Here is a 16,222-nt window from a genome sequence, read left to right as displayed (position 1 = left end):
CTCCTACCCGTCTCGATGTGGCTGCTGCTTTAATTCCGTAGTTGTAGGACTTCCATTCATCTCGATTTCAGGCGGTTCTGAAGGATGGTTGTGCTGTAGTTTAGTTATAACTTTGATGTGGTTGTGGGAGGACGTGATACCTTGTTTACATACCCGCCATCTTGACCAGAAGTCCCCCGGCCGAGGTTTTTATAAGGAGGGAGAGAAAAAACAAAACAAAGAACTGAAAGGGAGAAGATTGGAAAGTTCTCTACTTGCAGGCAAGCACAGTCCTTTCTGATAAAGATCTTGAAACTGTGAAGTCTGGTGTGCATCCCTGGTCCTTCGTCATCCTGGTTCTGTGATCGAAGGTCAGCAAGTCTCCCAGAACCAGGACAACAGGATGACTGAAAGTTGGCATCTGCATTGTCTGAAGTTAGTTCTTAGGGTTCTTACACAAATATGTTGTTTGTCTATAGGCTACATACTAGTCAGAGTCAGCATTTACAGAAATGATGTCAAAAGCATGGTGGGGTGGGTTACAATTCTTCACTGTTTTATACCATTGTGGTCAAAGAAGATGCTTGACATTTCAGTTTTCTTAAATTGAGACTTTTGATATGTCCTAGCAAGTAGGCTGTCCTGGAAAATTAAATTCACTAAAAATATCAATTAAATCCACCTGGTCCAATGTATCATTTAAGACTGATGTTTCTTTGCTGATTTTTTGTCTGGAAAATCTTTGTATTGAGTTAATGAGGAGTTAAAGTCTCCTACTATGACTGTATTACTGTCAATCTCTCTCTTTATGCCCATCAATATTGGCTATATATATTTAGGTGCTCCTATGTTGAGTACATAAATGTTTACAAGGGTTATATCCTCCTATTGGATTGATCTGTTTTTCTCTCTCTTATTATAGCCTTTTCTTAATTTTTTTTATTTTATCCTCACCTGAGGACACTTTCCATTCTTTGTTCAGATGGAGTGGGAGGGAGAGAGAGATTGAGAAACATCAATATGAAAGGGACACATCGAGTGGTTGCCACCTGCACGACCCAACCAGGGCCGGGGACAAACTGCAACCGAGGTACATGCCCTTAGCGGGAACTGAACCCAGGTCTCTCCGGACCACAGGCCAACGCTCTAACCACTGAGAAAACCAGCTAGGGTTATAGCCTTTGTTTTAAAGTCTATTTTGTCAGATATAAGTATAGCTGCACAAGCTTTATTCTGCTTTCGATTTGCATGAAATATTTTTTCTATCCCTTTTTTTAAAAATCCTCACCCAAGGATTTTTTTTTCATTAATTTTTGGACAGAGTGGGCGGGAAGAAGGGAGAGAGAGAAAGAGAGAAACATTGATGTGAGAGAGACACATTGATTGGTTGCCTCCTGCACAATCCTGACCGGGGCTGGGGATTAAACCTGCAACCGAGGTACATGCCCTTGACTGGGAATCAAACCCATGACTCCTCAATTCACAGTTCGATGCTCCAACTTCTGAGCCAAACTGGCCAGGGCCATCCCTTTACTTTCAATCTGTGTGTTTCTTGATCTGAAGTGGGTCTTCTGTAAACAGCATCTGAATGAGTCTTGTTTTCTTATCTATTCAGCTACCCTATGTCTTTTTTTTAATTTTAAAAAAAATTTAAAAAAATTAATTTAATTTATTTATGTTCTCTCATCGATGTTTCTATCTCTCGCTATCCTATGTCTTTTGATTGAAACATTTAATCCATTTTACATTTAAAGTTATTGACAGGCATGTAGTTATTGCTATTTTATTATTCATATTTATGGGTTTCTTTCTTTTTCTTCTTTTTTTTTTTTCTAATCCTCACCTGAGGATATTTTTCCATCTATCATCAGATAGGGAGGGAGAGAGAGAAACATGGATGTGAGAGGGACACATCAACTGGTTGCCTCCTGCATGACCCAACTAGAACCAGGGATGAACTGCAACCGAGATACGTGCCCTTGACTGGAATCAAACCCATGACTCTTTGGTCCATGAGCTCACACTCTAACTGCTGAGCCAAACCAGACAGGGCTCTTTCTTCTTCTTAAAGAAATCCCTTTAAAATTTCTTGTAACAGCCCTGGCTGGTTTGGCTCAGTGGTTGGAGGGTCGGCCCACAGACCTGAGAGACCCGGGTTCGGTTCCCTCTAAGGACATGAACCTCAGTTGCAGTTTGTCCCCAGCATCCAGTTGATATGTCTCTCCCACATCGATGTTTCTCTCTCTCTCCCTCATGCTCTTTCTGAGGATAAATGCAAGAAAATGTCCTCGGGTGAGGGTAAAAGAAATTTTTTTTCTTGTAATAGATTAGGTTTGCTGGTGATGAATACTTTAGCTTTTTCTTGTCTGGGAAGCTCTTTATCACCCCTTCAATGTTAAATAATAGCCCTGCTGGGTAGAGTAGTCTTATTTGTAGGTCCTCGCTTTCCATCACTTTTAATGTATTGTGTCAGTGTTTTCTAACCTGCAAAGTTTCTATTGACAAATCAGCTGACAGTCTGTGGGAACTCCCTTGTAGATAACTAACTGCCTTTCTCTTGCTGCTTTTAAGATTCTCTCTGTGTTCTTAGCTTTTGCCACTTTAAATTGAATTTGGCTTGTTGTGGCCCTTTTTGGGTTCATCTTGTTTGGGACTCACTGTGTTTCCTGGACTTGTGTGTCTGTTTCCTTCACCAGGTTAGGAAAGTTTTCAGTCATTATTTTTTCAAATAGGTTCTTCATCCCTTGCTCTCTCTCTCTCTCTTCTTCCTCTGCTATGCCTATGATGCAATCGTTGTCACACTTGATGTTGTCTCCTGGGTCCTTTAAACTATACTCATTAAAAAAACCTTTCTGTTTGCTGTTGTGATGGAGTGTTTCTGCTACCTTGTCTTCCAAATCATTGATTAAATCCTCTGCTTCATCTAATCTGCAGTTGCTTTCTTCTAGTGTATTCTTCACTTCAGTTATTGTATTCTTTATTTTGACTGGTTCTTTTTTATGTTTTGTATGCCATTTTTATGCTTACTATCACTTTGTTGAGGTTCTCACTAAGTTCCTTGAGCATCCTGATAACCATGTTGTTGTTTATCCTCACCCAAGGACATTTTTGCATTTATCTTCAGATAGAGCGGGAGGGAGAGAAGGAAGAAGAGAGAGAGAGAGAAACATTGACGTGAGAGAAACACATCAACTGATTGCCACCAACACAATCCCAACCAGGGCCGGGGACAAACTGCAACCAAGGTACTTGTCCTTAGAGAACCAAACCTGGGTCTCTCTGGTTCGTAGGCCGATGCTCTAACCGCTGAGCCAAACCGGCCAGGGCCTGATAACCATGTTTTGAACTCCGCATCTGGTAGATTGCTTGCCTCCATTTTATTTAGTTCTTTTTCTGAAGTTTTTTTGGTTCTTTCATTTGGAACATTTTCTCTCTCTCTTCATTTTGGCTGACTCTTTGTGTTTGTTTCTATGTATAGGTAGGTCTGTTATATCTCCCAATCTTGGCAGAGCGGCCTTATGTACTAGGTGACCTGCATGACCCACTGGCACAGTCATCCTGATCACCTGAACTGGGTGCTCAAGAAGTGCCCCTTGTCCGGCCAGTGTGGCTCAGTGGTTGAGAATTGACCCATGAACCAAGAGGTCGCCGGTTGGATTCCCAGTCAGGACACATGCCTGGGTTATGGGCCAGATCCCCGTCGGGGGGCATGCAGGAAGCGCCCAATCGATGTTCTCTCTCATCGATGTTTCTGTGTCTCCCTCCCTTTCCCTCTCTCTCTCTCCAAAATCAATAAAGAAAAAGAAGTGCCCCTTTTGTGGGTGGTATGTGCCCTCCTGTTGTTGGCATGTCAGTGGTGGAACTGACCCTTAGCTGACTGGCTGTGGGGACAGGCCATGACGACAGCGGATGAGCTGTTGTGTGGGGGCTGGCCCCACAGAGCCAGACTGACTTTAGTGGGCCTGTGCTGCCTGAATCTACTCTTTGGATGTGTTGTTCATGGCACTATGGTGCTTTGGTGCAGTCTGAAACTGGCCACCAGGTGTGTTGGGCTTCTTGGGAGTTGGATCAGGTTAAGGTCAGCTGCTGCCTGTGCCTGGCTTGGGGCCTCCTGGTAGGAGCTACAAAGTGGTCTGTGTTTGGTAGCCGCCGGTGCTGGACTTGGAGGTGCCTGGGAGTGCTTATACCATGAACTGAGGCCAGCTGCCACTGGTGCTGGGCTTGGGGCCACTTAGCAAGGCTTCCAGGGTATGCAGTGGCCAGACACTGCTTGTTTGGGGTTTGTGGATCTTTGAGAGATTTGGGGAAAGTCCACGGCATGGGCAGAGGCTAGCTGTTTGTGAGGAACAGCCGCCAAAAGAGGTTGGGGCCAGTGCACAAGTTGGGTGGGGCGTAATCTCTGGGAATCACCGCAGGTGGGGGTGGGGTGGCGGCAAGCAGTGGTAGCCTGGTTGATGGAGACTCAGATTTGGCGCCTGCCTGTGCCTGCCAACTATATGGGGAGAGGCCTCAACAAAGAAACAATGGCACCAGGCCCTGGCCTGTTTGGCTCAGCGGTTAGAGCATTGGCTTGCGGTCCAGAGAGACCCGGGTTCGGTGTCCGCTAAGGGCGCGTACCTCGGTTGCAGTTTGTCCCCAGCCCTGGTTGGTTGTGTGGGTGGCAGCCACTTGATGTCTCTTTCACATCGATGTTTCTCTCTCTCTCTCTCCCTCCCACTCTACCTGAACAAAAAATGGAAAAATGTCCTCCGGTGAAGATAAACAACAACAACAAAAAAAAAACAATGGCACAGACAGCACTTCGGTCCTTCAGTCCTGGAGATGGCTGCCCCTCCAGCTCTTGCCTTGAAGCCAGACAATTCAGTTCCTCCCCATATGTCTCCAGCACTTTTCAAGCTGCTGACCCTTCGCTGGCGCTTAGGGTAAGGGCTTGTGAGTGACTGAGTCTGTGCGTGGGCCTGTGCAGAGGATGCCCGGGGCCCTGGGCAGTGTGGCTCAGTTGGTTGGAGCATCGTCCTATGTGCCAAAGGGTCATAGGTTCGCTTCCTGATCAGGGCACATACCCAGGTTGCGGGTTTGATCACCAGTTGGGGCACAAATGGGAGGCAACCAATCGATATTTCTCTCTCTCCCCTGCCAAAATAAATACATAAATAAAAACATGTCCTCGGAAGGCATTGCGGCCTCCTCCTCCTACTGGTCTCCTCTCCTTCTCCTTCCCTCTGTCTCCCCCACCTGGCCAGGCCTGAGGACACGCCAGCAGCCGTATGGGGACATCCCCACGAGGACGAACTCAGTACCCCAACCACCACCAGAGAAGAAGCGAGGCCTCCCAGCAACAGCCCCGTGGGTGTGCCGTCCTGGACGCAGGTCCTCCTTTCCCAGTCGGGCTTCCTGACAGTGCGGCCTCCCGGGGTACCTGGCCTGCAACCCCACGACAACCCCGGCTCAGAACCACCCCGCGCTGCCCTCGGACTCAGGAACTGCAGGAGGCTGTCAGACTGCACATCGCCCTGTTCTGGTTCCTGCACGCTGCTGTCACCCCCTGAAAGCAGGTATAGCTGTTTTTTGTCTCTTTCCTTCCAAAACGCAAGTTCCAAGAGGCCAGCAGCCCCCCTGGTTTGATCAGCAGAAAAATGCCTAACACAGGTATCAGTGACGCCGGGGTGCCCACTCCTCCTCCTGGCTGAGTGGGGGAGGGTGCCCAGACCCGGTCCTGGGGGACGTGCGGGGCGCCCCGCAGGGCTCCCAGCTGCAGAGCTTCTCCAAGGCCACGCCCCGCCGGGTCCGCGGGCGTGTCCCTTTAAGGGCGGTGCGGCGCGCGGCGGGGCTGGAGCGTGCGCACTGGGCCGGCGCCCCCGGCCAACCCCCGTGCCGCCTGCGGGGTCCCCCGGCACCTGGTCTGGCGGCCCGGCGGCGGCCATGATCCGGCTGGGCGGCCGGTGTGCGCGGTGGCCCCGCGGCGCGGCGGGCCCGGCGGGCCGTGCCCTGCGGGTGCTGCTGGACCTGGACGGCGTCTTGGCCGACTTCGAGGGCGGCTTCCTCCGCAAGTTCCGCGCCCGCTTCCCAGACCTGCCCTTCATCGCGCTGGAGGACCGGCGCGGCTTCTGGCTGTCCGAGCAGTACGGCCGCCTGCAGCCCGGGCTGAGCGTGAGCATCCCCGCCGGCCGGCCTGCGCCAGGGCGGGGGAGGGCGCGGCGCCCTGTGCCCGTGACTGTTGGCCGCCATCCAGCGCTCCGCGTCCATCGGGCGGGGATGCCCAAGTACATCTTCGCAGGCTTTAAAATCTGTCGTGTATTTGGCTTCAATTTTTTTTTTTTTTTTTTGAAAGTCGTATCTTCAAACCCATGACTGTCTTGACCATTTTTGCCCCTTTCCACAAAAGCATAGCTCCCACTAGTATGTGAAGCCCAGAGAGGTCGTGTGACTGTCTGGACGTCACACAGTGAGTCGGTGGGCAGGTTGGTGTGGGATCAACTCCTGGGCTGGAGCTGCACTGGCCCTGCTGGACCCCCAGCTCACCACCCGTGTGCTGGGCTCTCCGAGTCCGCGGCGGGGATCCAGGGAGCGGACAGACAGCTTGGTTTGTCCACTTAAACTGTTCCATGAAAGGAGCAGGATCCGTGGCGGCACAGACTTGAAGAGGCTCTTGTACTCTGGCGTCCCTTAGGGCAGTGGTTCTCAGCCTTCCTGATGCCACGACTCTCAAATACAGCTCCTGGTGTCCTGGGGACCCCCGACCAGAAAATTATTTTCGTTGCTACTTTAAAACTGTAATTTTGCTACTGTTACGTCTTAGGCGACCCCTGTGAAAGGGTTGTTCAACCCCAAAGGGGTAGCGACCCACAGGTTGAGAACTGCTGCCTTAAAGTGCCTGCTGGTGGATTTGATGATGATGGGGGGGGGGGGGGGGATGATATTAGAGCCTGTTTGATCATCGCATGTTGGCTGCATCACCTCCTCTGTGAGGTCATTGCTATCTCCAGCATGCAAGGGAGGGGCCCAGACAGGACCCAGACCTTGGTGCAGGTGCCTCCTCAACACCTTCAGCTTCCCCCACCCCAAAGACCCGCTCTCTGACATTTCTTTTGACTTGGACAATAACTTTGGTGTGTTGAGGGCCAGATGTTCAAAAGGAAATGGTGCTGTGTCTCGTCATGAACACCAGGCCCTTCTGCTGCTGCCTGCAGTCCTGATGGCTCATTACAGACTTGGAACAGAAGTGCCCTAGTAATGTGTGCCACCTCCCCGTCATGCCCCTTGCTCCGTGTGCTCATTGATTGACAGTGCACAGCACCTTAGTCTCTTCCAGGAGTTCATTAGGGTGTGAAAATATCCCTACCTCCAACTCAGTGGCTTTCCTAGTCTTCTGTACAGATGTGTAGCTTCTGGGACTAAGGAGACGAACACCCGTTTCCCAAATACAAAACAATGAACAGAGCTCATGGGGTACTAAGAAGGGGGTGTTCTGGGAGTGATCTGGATTCTTCTGCCTCTGAGAGCATTGCAGAAAGTGGGATTTTGATAGATGAACACATGCCCTTTATCACTGGCACAGGTCACAGTAGGGTATCCTGGGGTGTCCCCTTGGCCCAACATCTGTGGTTAAAAGCAACCGACCAAGTCCAACCCAGCTTACATATTTTGGCATTTCTACTTCACAAAATACCACTCTCTCCATATTCCCTTTGACCTTCAACGTGCCCTGAGCAGTAGGCATGGCAGAGTGCTGGCAGGCAGAACTCATGTGCACGGACTTAGAATTGCACACTGTTAGGACAGTTGAGGAACTGAGCCCAGGGAGAGAAAGTGCCTGGACCGGGGTTTCAGAGCAAGTCTGTGAAGGAGGGAGGGAGGAAATGCTAGGACACTGATCATTGAGGTGAGGAGGTTAGCCCAGGATCACGCAGCGGTAGCCAGGACTTCTGACTCCCCACTGAACGTGGTTTCCAGCGTCTGCACCGCCTCCGTGTGAGTTACAAGCCTCAAGTTCCAGTTCTGACAGTATCACTCATAAGTGGCCTGGAAAAAAATGTGAGCCTCATTTTCCTCGTCTGCAAGTTGGGGATAGCAGTTCTTATCCCTTGTGGAATGTGGGGGGTCAAGGAGAAAACATGTTAGCATGTGCTTCACTCCGGGTATTAAAATAATATGCAGTGTGAGCTCAGTGTACTCCTGCCGTGTACCTGATGTGGCGGCAGCACAGCATCTGACCTGGCAGAGGCACTTCCTGCATAGCACACGGGGGATTTGGGTTTCTGCTCCCAGAAGCTGAGGTTTGACTGTCTGTTGTCACTTTCCTCTTGTCCTGGCCCTAGACACGTGTGGCATTCTGCAAACTTGCTTTCGGCTCAGCAGCGTGAGGTTGAAACTCCAAGCCTAGGGTTGAGAGGGGGATTCTCCCTGCTGGGCCTCCAGTTTGCAGAGACATCAGGTAAATCGCTTCTGCTTCTGAGCCTCAGTTTTCTCATATGTACATGAGGGTCTGGATTTTTGGCTCTCAAACTTTAAAGGCTGCAGGATTCTTTCTCTCTCTCTCTCTCTCTTTTTTAGTTCCTTCCTTCCTTCCTTCCTTCCTTCCTTCCTTCCTTCCTTCCTTCCTTCCTTCCTTCCTTCCTTTCACAGATGTTTCTCCTTTTCCCCCCATTGACACTCTCCTCCCAATCCTGCATTATCATCTATGTCCTTGGTTACACATACATGCATATAAGTTCTGTGGTTTATCTCTCTCCCCCGCCCCACACCCTCTTCTGAGGTTTGTCAGTCTGTTTCCTACTTCCATGTCTCTGGGTCTGTTTTGTTCCTCAGCTTTTTTTTTTGTTCATTATGTTCCACAAATACGTGAGATTGTGTGATATTTGTCTTTCTCTGATTAGCTTGTTTCGCTTAGCATAATGCTTTCCAGGGCCCTCCATGTAGTCTCAAAGGATAAGAGATCTCTCTTTCTTACAGCTGCATATTACTTCATTGTATATATGTACCACAACTTTTTTATTCATTCGTCTATTGATGGGCACTTGGGCTGTTTCCAGATCTTAGCAATTGTAAACAGTGCTGTTATGAACATAGGGGCATATATATTCTTTCTGATTGGCGTTTCAGGCTTTTTAGGGTATATTCCTGGAAGTGGGATCACAGGGTCAAATGGCAGTTCAATTTTTAATTTTTTGAGGTAACACCATACTGTTTTCCATAGTGGCTGCACCAGTCTGCATTACCACCAGCAGTGTGCTAGTTCACTTTTCTCCACACCCTCGCCAACACTTGTTGTTTGATGAGTTGTTGATGGCGGCCATTCTGGCATGTGTGAGGTGATACCTCATTGTTGTTTTAATTTGCATCTCTCTGATGATTAGTGATGTTGAGCATTTTTTCATATGTCTCTTGGTCATTTGTATGAACTGTTTGGAGAGGTGTCTGTTTAAGTCCTCTGCCCATTTGTAATCGGATTCTTTGTCTTCCTTTTGTTGAGCTGTATGAGCACTCTATGTATTTTGGAAATTAGCCCCTTATCTGATGTATCATTGGAAACTATACTTTCCCAAACAGTGGGTTCCCTTTCCATTTTGCAGAATTCTTTCTCTTTATTTTTTTTAATTTTTTTCAAATCTTTATTGTTGGGTGTAAAATGTATTACAGATGTTCCACTTTTTCCCCCATTGACCCCCTCCTCCCCACTCCCACCCACCTCCCACCTTTTCCCACACTATTGTCTGTGTCCATTGGTTATGCATATAAGTTCTTTGGTTTATTTCTTCCCACCCCCACAACCCCTTTCCCTTTGAGGTTTGTCAGTCTAGCAATGAATTTGTGCTTCTTAATCCCTTCACCTTTTTCACCCATTCCCCCAACCCCCCTCCCAACTGGCAACCAACAAAATGTTCTCTGTATCTATGAGAATGTTTCTGTTCTACCTGTTCATTTTGTTTGTAGGTTCCATTGTTGATAGATATGTATTCATTGCCATTTTGTTTGTTCATACATTTTATCTTTTTCTTCAAAAAGACCCTTCATCATTTCATATAATAACGGTTTGGTAGTGATGAACTCCTTTAACTTTTTCTTGTCTGGGAAAGTTTTTATATGTCCATCGATTTTAAATGACAGCTTTGCAGGATAGAGTAATCTTGGTTGTAGGTTCTTGCTTTCCATCACTCTGAATATTTCTTGCCACTCCCTTCTGGCCTGCAAAGTTTCTTTTGAGAAATCAGCTGACAGCCTAATGGGAACTCCCTTGTAGGTAACTAGCTGCCTTTCTCTTGCTGCTTTTAAGATTCTCTCTTTGTCTTGAACCTTTTGCATTTTGATGATGATGTGTCTTGGTGTGGGCCTCTTGGGGTTCATGTTGTTTGGGACTCTCTGTGCTTCCTGGACTTGTATGTCTGTTTCCTTCAACAAGTTAGGAAAGTTTTCTGCCATTATTGTTTCAAACAGGTTTTCCATTTCTTGTTCTCGCTCTTCTCCTTTTGGCACCCCCAAGATGTGAATGTTGGCACGCTTGAAGTTGTCCCAGAGGCTCCTTACAGTTTTTTGGATTCTTTCTTTTTTTTTTTTGCTGTTCTGATTGGGCATTTTTTGCTTCCTTATATTCCAAATCGATGGTTTGTTCCTTGGATTTACGTACTCTATTATTGAAGCTGTGTAAATTATTCTTTATTTCAGTTAATGCCTCCTTCAATTCTAACTGTGTATCCATGATTTCTAACTGGTCCTTTTTTATGCTCTTGAGGCCCTCCCTAAGTTCACTGAGGTTCTCACTAAGTTCATTGAGCATCCTTATAAGCAGTATTTTGAACTCAGCATCTATTAGGTTACTTATCTCCATTTCGCTTAGTTATTTTCTTGGGGTTTTGTTCTGTTCTTTCATTTGGGACCTGTTTCTTTGTCTCCTCATTTTGGCTGCCTCCCTGTGTTTGTTTCTGTGTATTACTTAATGAGAAGTATGGGGCTCACTGAGACCCGGTGCTGCTCGTTTGAAAATTTAGGAAAAACCTGAAGCAGGATCCAAGACTGGCCGATCCTATGGTTAAGCAACTGGCAACAGCTTGGGTGGGCTTGAAAGTTGGGTGGGGCGGGGTGGGGCGGGGTGGGGCGGGGCCTCAGGGAGTCAGCAGGGCGGGGCTACCAGTGTGAGCCAGGTTGCTGGAGTCCCAGATATGGCGGCTGTCTGCCGCTCCAGGGAAGGGCTCACCAAAGGAACAAAGGCCTCTGACAGCACGTTTGTCCCCGAGAAAGCCCCCTCTCCAGCCCTCGCTCCAGTGCCACACAGCTCAGTTCTTCCCTGTATGTCTCTGGCACCCCTCGAGCTGCCTCCCCTCCGAACTTAGAGGGAGAGAGTCCGATAAGTCCGTGCGCGGGCCCTTTAGGGAGCTGCCTGGGGCTCCAGCCGCTTCAGCCTCCCTGAGCCTCAGTTTCTGCTGGTTTTTCCAGCCAGAAGTTATGGGGATTCTCTTCCTGGCACTGGAACCCTGAGCGAGGCACCTGGTGTGGGACGGGGACCCCCTCAGTTCTCAGGAAGGACCTTCCCAGCTGCGGGAGCCTCCTGATTTTTATCCACCACACGTGGGTGTGGGAGCAGCCCGTCCGCCCCTCCTACCAGTTTGGATGTGGCTGCTTCTTCAATTCCATAGTTGAAGGACTTCCATCCAGCTTGATTTCAGGCGGTTTTGAATGGTGGTTGTTCTGTAGTTTAGTTGTAACTTTGATGTGGTTGTGGGAGGACGTGATACCACGTTTACCTACCCGCCATCTTGACCGGAAGTCCTCCCAGAATTTTTTCTCTTAAACAACGTGTTTATTGGCATCTGAACACATAACACAGAGAAAGAGCTGTCTGGTTGGTGTGGGTGAGGAGCCTGGAACTGCCCCGTCGCTGCTCCTCCCCTCCCCCGGCAGAGCACTGCGCTTAAGGATCTCTGAGTTCGCCCCACTCTTTTTTTTTTTTTTTTTTTCAGGTAGAGTGGGAGGGAGGGAGGGAGAGAGAGAGAGAAACATCGATGTGAAAGGGGCACATCGAGTGGCCGCCACCCGCACGACCAACCAGGGCCGGGGACAAACTGCAACCAAGGTACATACCCCTAGCGGGAACCGAACCCGGGTCTCTCGGGACCGCAGGTTCGACGCTCTAACCGCTGAGCAAAACCGGCCAGGGCTCCCACTCTTGAATTTAAGGACGTTGGCATCCACTCAACGGCAGCAGGATCCTCCGTTTGGGTCTTGGTGTAGAAGGACTTTTATTCAGGACAAACAGCTCGGCTGTGAAGCAGCAGGGCTCTGGGACCCAGGCCACCCTCTTCAGCTGGTGAGACGTCTGCAGTGTTTCTGGTGTGTCCTGTTTAGTGTTATGGCTCCGCCGGGAAACACAGTCTTCAGTCTTTGGTGGGAAGGTAAAGCACGCTCTGAGCCAGAGGGGAGTTGGCTTCTGTGGCCAGAAGTCCCCCACCCGTCCCTGGCTGGTCTGCCCTCATGCAAATGACTCCGAATCTTCCCAGTTCTATTGGCCCAAAATATCACTGCCTTGGTTGGTCCGGTGGAGCTGCTCCGACTGATTGGTGAACATACTGATGGGAGTAGTGGCTCCAGCTGCTGGTTGAAACTGTCCCAGGAACTCATTTGTAAGGGTTGGCTCAGGGGGCACAGGCGCTGTGCAGCTGGGGAGTTCAGGGTGCGAGGAAGGCAGCATGGTGAGGCTTCTCCCTGAATGTGGTTTGCATGGGAGGCCCCTGTAGATATGGCTTCCGGACTCTGTTTTTTTTGTTTTGTTTTTTTATCCTCACCCGAGGATATTTTTGCATTTTTTTTTTTGTTCAGACAGAGCGGGAGGGAGAGAGAGGAAGAGAGAGAGAGAGAAACATCGATGCAAAGGGACACATCGAGTGGTTGCCACCCGCACGACCAACCAGGGCCGGGGACAAACTGCAACCGAGGTACGTGCCCTTAGCGGGAACCGAACCCGGGTCTCTCTGTACCGCAGGCGGACGCTCTAACCGCTGAGCCAAACTGGCCAGGGCCCGGACTCTGTGTTTTTAATTGGAGCCCAGAGAATCCCCTGAGAGCCCTTATTAGCAGATATCTTCTTTCTTAGGGTTCACAGGTGCCATGGCAAGACCGGCTCCATCCCAGAGTCCCCAGTGTGCCTCTGGCCATTAGAATCAGGCAAACCTGTGGTTCATGATGCTTGATCCCAGACAGTTCCAGCTGGGCCTCCCACAGAGCGAGCTTTGGAATCCTGTCCCTGACACCTTAGCTGGTCTCTGCTTGGTCCCTGCAGAAGTCGGTCCCTCCTTGGGAGGGCTGGACTCAGACAAACTCCATGTGCTCCTCCTCCTGCCCCGAAATGTGTCCTTGGGTGTGTGTGGGAGGGGCGAGGGGATGTGGACGCCCCACCTTCTCCTTGTCAGCAGCCCCTTCCGGCTGTGACCCCTCCCCCCCCATGAGGCAGGGCGCGAGGACTGAGGACTCCGGGAGTCACTGTCTTCTCTCCTCAGGAGAAGGCCATCAGCATCTGGGAGTCGGAGAATTTCTTTTTTGACCTTGAGCCTCTGCCTGGGGCTGTGGAAGCGGTGAAGCGGATGGCCAGCCTGGAAGAGTAAGTGCGTCTGCACCTCCCCGCTGTCCTCTCTTGTCCTGCCCACAACCCTCCTCCCTTTCTCCTCACCCCTGTCCAGGGCCCTGTGCCTTCTGTCCTCACTGGACCTGAGGACGGACCTAAGTGATTTAAACAGACTCCGCTAGTAGGCTGTTAAGATGTTTTGATTCGGCCCTGGCCAGTTTGGCTCAGCGGTTAGAGCCGCGTCCTTCTGACGGAAGGGTCTCGGGTTTGATTCAGGTCAAGGGCACATACCTGGGTTGCAGGTTTGACCCTTGGCCCTGGTCAGGGTTGTGTGGGAGGTAGCCAAGCATTGTGTCTCTCTCACATCGATGTTTCTCCCTCCCTCCCTCCCTCCCACTGTCTAAAATTCAGTGGAAAGTCCTGGCTGGTTTGGCTCAGCCATTAGAGCATCAGCTTGCGGACCAGAGAGTCCCAGGTTTGATTCTGGCCAAGGGCACGTACCTCAATTGCAGTTCGTCCCTGGCCCTGTTTGGGGTCATGTGGGTGGCAGCCACTCAAGGTGTTTCCCTCACATCGATGTTTCTCTCTCTCTCTCCTCATCACGCTAAGGATAAATGTAAAAATATCCTCAGGTGAGGACTGAAAAAATAATAATAATAAAAAATAAATAAAATTCAATAGAAAAATATCCTCAGCTGAAGATTAACAATAACAACAACAAAGATGTTTTGATTCAGTAACTTGAGAAAATACCGTCTGACTGGACATGGCTCACTGGGTGTCGAGAGTTCTTTTACTCAGCAATTGTCTGAGCGCTGACTGTTGGATCCCAGTGACACAGACACGGACGAAACATGGGATGGCCCTCCTGGAGCTTCCGGTCAGCCGGAGGGCAGACACGACACGGAGGCTCTTGTAAGGGGAGATGATCCCAGACCGTGGTCAGTTCTGGGGAAAGAGTAAGACGGGTGACGAGGTACAACAGGGGACCCAGCGAGGGAGGGTGGAGATGCAGGAGGAGTGCTGTGTGAGTCTGTTTTCTAGAGAAATGACTGGCTCTGGGGCTGAAGCCCCCACTCCACCGTCACGCACCACCCACTGCAGTCCATTGGAAGCTGCAGATGAGGTGTTTCTCCCAGAGCTTTTCATTATTTATTTATTATCTATTTATTTATTATTATTTTTCTTTATTGATATATTAAAGAGACAGATGAAGGGAGAGAAAGAGAGAGATAGAAACATTGATGAGAGAGAACATCGATTGGCCCCCTCCTGCACCCCCCCACCCTGGGGATCGGGCCCACAACCTGCAGATGTGCCCTGACTGGGAATTGAACCAGCGACCTCTAGGTGCAGGGTCGACGCTCAACCACTGAGCCACACCAGCCATGCTGAGAAAGGCTGTTTCAAAAAGCTCTCAGGGAGCCTGGCACCTAGAGGTCCCTGGTTCAATTCCCTGTCAGGACACATGCCTAGGTTGTGGGCCCGATCCCCAGTGGGGGCATGCAGGAGGCAGCCAATTTATGTTCTCTCATTGATATTTCTCTCTGTCTCTCCCTCTCCCTTCTTCTCTCTCTAAAATCAATAAAGAAAAATTATTAAAACAAAAACGACAACAGCCTTTCTGAGATGCGATTCACTTACCACACACCCACAGTGTGCAGTTTGATGGTTTGGTGATTCAGAGTGGTACAGTGGTCACGGTAATCCATCTTAGAACATTGTCATCACTCCAGAAAGAAACCGGAATCATCATCAGTCGCTGCGGTCCTGCCTGCTCGCCCCAGCCCTAGGCAGCCAGGCTCTGCTGTGTCCCTAACGGTTTGCCTGTTCTGGACACTTCATGCACATTTAAGACAATAGGTGGTCTTTTGTGACTGGCCTTTTTCAGTGAGCACAGTGTTTCCAGGCTTCACCCATGTCCTAGCACAAGTCAGGACTTCGGCTTTGTTTTTTAAATCCTCACCCAAGGATATTTCTCCATTTATCTTCAGATAGAGAGTGAAGGTGATAGAGAGACATCGATGTGAGAGAGACATGATGACTGGTTGCTACCCGCACGACCCCGACCAGGGCCAGGGCCCGAACCGCAACTGAGGTCCGTGCCGTTGACTGGAATCAAACTTGGGACTCTGGTTCTCAGGCTGATGCTCCAATTGCTGAGCCGAACTGGCCAGGGTGTGTACTTCATCTCTGTGTGTGTGTGTGTGTGTGTTTTAACAGAATCACTGTTTATTGGTGCATCTATATTGAGAACTGTGACATTTTCAACAGAATCCTCCCCTCTGCTGATATATCATTTTCTGATTGGCATACCCTATGTAACTTTTTAAAATTAAGGTATAATTGACATATAATATTGTATTTGTTTCCGATGTATAACAGAATCGTTTGCATTTGTGTATATCACTCCTTTTCATTGCTGATAACATTGCATGGTATGGACATGCCACATTTGTTCATCCATCAGTTGGTAGACATTGGGGTTGTTTCTGCTTTTCAGATATTAAGAATAATGCTGCTTTGAACATTCGTATGTAAGTTCTTTGTAGTTGTATATGTTCACTTCTCTTAAGTGTGTAGCCGTGGTGGGGTTTGGGTCATAGGGGAAATCCTTGTGTAACACTTTGAGAACTGCCATCCTGTGTTCCATAGTGACTGCACCATCTTCATTACCACTGACACTGTACG

At 49.3% G+C, this 16,222-nt stretch overlaps 1 protein-coding gene across 1 annotated transcript in view; it reads left to right on the top strand.

Annotated features, from left to right (window-relative positions):
- The first annotated feature begins 5,901 nt into the window (after positions 1-5,901).
- The window catches only part of NT5M (5',3'-nucleotidase, mitochondrial), a 62,096-nt gene continuing 51,775 nt past the window's right edge, over positions 5,902-16,222 (top strand). Inside the window, exons 1-2 of the mRNA XM_036278437.1 lie at positions 5,902-6,129; positions 13,467-13,567. Coding sequence (XP_036134330.1) covers positions 5,902-6,129; positions 13,467-13,567 — 329 coding nt within the window. The remainder of the gene's footprint in view (positions 6,130-13,466; positions 13,568-16,222) is intronic.

Source organism: Molossus molossus, unplaced genomic scaffold (genome assembly GCF_014108415.1).
Source record: "Molossus molossus isolate mMolMol1 unplaced genomic scaffold, mMolMol1.p scaffold_m16_p_28, whole genome shotgun sequence".
In the NCBI taxonomy this organism is placed as follows: Eukaryota; Metazoa; Chordata; class Mammalia; order Chiroptera; family Molossidae; genus Molossus; species Molossus molossus.
The sequence above is the reverse complement of the archived record's forward strand: the minus strand, read 5'-3'. Positions and strand labels throughout refer to the sequence as shown.